General features: G+C 39.9%; 1 protein-coding gene across 1 annotated transcript; it reads left to right on the forward strand.

Annotated features, from left to right (window-relative positions):
• The first annotated feature begins 755 nt into the window (after positions 1 to 755).
• LOC136822099 (uncharacterized) lies at positions 756 to 2,162 on the forward strand. Its single transcript, XM_067078313.1, has one exon. It carries the CDS (start codon positions 756 to 758, stop codon positions 2,160 to 2,162), a length of 1,407 nt encoding a protein of 468 aa, XP_066934414.1.
• Positions 2,163 to 2,386: the final 224 nt, after the last annotated feature.

Here is a 2,386-nt window from a genome sequence, read left to right on the forward strand (position 1 = left end):
AGACAAATTTCTTCGTCAAGAGCGACGTGAAGAAGATCCTGAAATGACTCTTTATGACTGGGCCAAGAAATGCAGGTGTAATTACCCCTGTGGACGTGATCATATTCCTTTATTCACTGGGACTGACGTGAAACCAATATGGCCACTTTCTGAAGACTGTTGCAAATCTCAACTCATGATCTATTCAAAAGGAACGTGGGAATCGCCTGAGGATCTCAAGGATGAAGATGAATGAACAATTTTCAGATGCACTTGCTGCATTTCTCAACGATGATCCGGATTGTCCCGACTTCTTGAAGGAAATTATATATTTATCAAAGCTTAAATATGACAAAAAACAAGAGAGGGAAAGGCGTAGAAACAGAAACAGAAACGATGAAAATCAAATCCAAGAAAGTCAAGATGTGCAGCTAAGTCAACCAGCATCTCAAGATTCTCAGCAGTCATCTCAAGATTCAAATTATAACGATTTGAGACTAGGTGAAGCACTACTGAGAGATATAAGGCTCAACAACAATGTGAATTTTGATTCTATTATTGGAGAAGCTAATCTTTTCGATGGAGGTCCTGAATTTGATTGGAATGCCTATGCAAAAGAATGCTTTGGTTCTGACGATTGGCCAGAGAATACCAAAACTTGGCTTCAGGACAAATATGAAGAAGTAGAGGAAAGAATTGCCACTCATCTTAACAACTACAATCTTCCAGTTATCAATCTGTTGTATGCTAATCCTTTGCAGCGTGTCATAATTGCTATGAATCTAGAAAAACTTCTCAGTGTTGCTGCAGGTACTGATAATTCGGAACCTTTACGACTTCTTGTTCAAGGCTATGGAGGTACTGGTAAAACATTCACGATCAACGCAATCACCTATATTACTAGGAGGTTATTCAGACGCAATGGATCTACTCTCAATATTGCGCCAACTGGTGCTGCTTCCAATTTAATTCCAGATGGGCGAACTCTACACAGCACTACACCAATTCCTTTTATGACAAAAAAGGAAAGAAGTACTGTCGACATTACAAGTCATCCAATGAACAGCCAGCAGAAAAGAAAATTACAAACACTGATTGGATTTAACAATGAAACCCAAAATCATGGTTTGTACACGTTGAACATGGACGAACGATCTATGTACTCTCCGAGGTTGTTGGCATGGTGTAACCAAAGATTTATGGAAGCAACCGAGGACTTTGAGAAAGATTTTGGGAATATTCCAGTCGTAAACTTCTTTGGGGACCTCGGGCAACTAGGCCCCATTGAAGGGAACGATTTGTTTATTCAACCAAGTAAAAAACCTACCCCAGAAAACTTGAAAGGACATGCAATTTATAGAAGTTTTAAAAAATGTGTTTTATTAACGCAAACCATGCGCCAAAAACCTGATCAAAAGACCCTTCTTGAAAGACTCCTGCGAATACGTTCCGGAAATATTACCCAACAAGATTGGCTCGACATTAATTCAAAGTACGAACCAAATATGACTCAGAAAGACAGAGAAGACTTTGACAACGGTCGTGTTATCACTCTAAATGAAACTTGGCAAGAAGTATTTGATGAGAACCGTGAAAAACTTTCAAGATTGCGTGTTCCTGTGGCCACGATCCCCTGCACAGAAGGCAGAGGAACATGTCATAAAACAAGTGGTCAAAAGCAAATGGGACAAATACCAGGAATTTCCTTCATTGCTGTCGGTTGTCCTGTTATGCTTACAAAGAACCAAGGTCCTTTGACTACTTTTGGTTTGAATAATAATGGAGCAATCGGCACAGTAATCGCTATTCTCTACCCAGATGGGTGCTGTCCACCATCACCACCAGATGCTATTATTGTTCATTTTGAAGGTTATAATGGACCTGTTTGGAATGAAGAACATCCTAAATGGGTACCGATTGTCCCAATGAAGTCTAGATGTGACGCTCATCAAAGCTGTTCGCGCACTGGATTTCCACTACTTGCTGCATATAGTATTCCTATTGCTAAAAGTCAAGGAATGACGATTGGAGAAGGTAAACCAGCTACGCACATGCGCGTTAAATTACAGCAGAAAACTTTCATGGAATCTTTATCGTTAGGCACTACCTATACAGCTCTCAGTAGAGTAGAGTCCGACAAAAGGTGGTGTGTCTTGTTGATGAAGTGCCCATGGATCGTTTAATGGTTATCAACAATCATAGTGGTAATGCCTGGTAGAATAGAAGAGGAGAAAAGACTGAAAGGGATGTCCGATCAAATTGTAGCTGACTATGTTCATTATATGGATGGTTCCGATTCCTATCTAACTCTTTTAAATGCGTTTGACGAGTTTTGTGATGATGGAATAACGTCAACTGTATGTGAAAAGAATGATGCCAGTTGCCCATGTTTACTGTGCAAATCACG

Source organism: Clytia hemisphaerica, unplaced genomic scaffold (assembly GCF_902728285.1).
Source record: "Clytia hemisphaerica strain Z4C2 unplaced genomic scaffold, Clytia hemisphaerica genome assembly, whole genome shotgun sequence".
Taxonomy (NCBI): Eukaryota; Metazoa; Cnidaria; class Hydrozoa; order Leptothecata; family Clytiidae; genus Clytia; species Clytia hemisphaerica.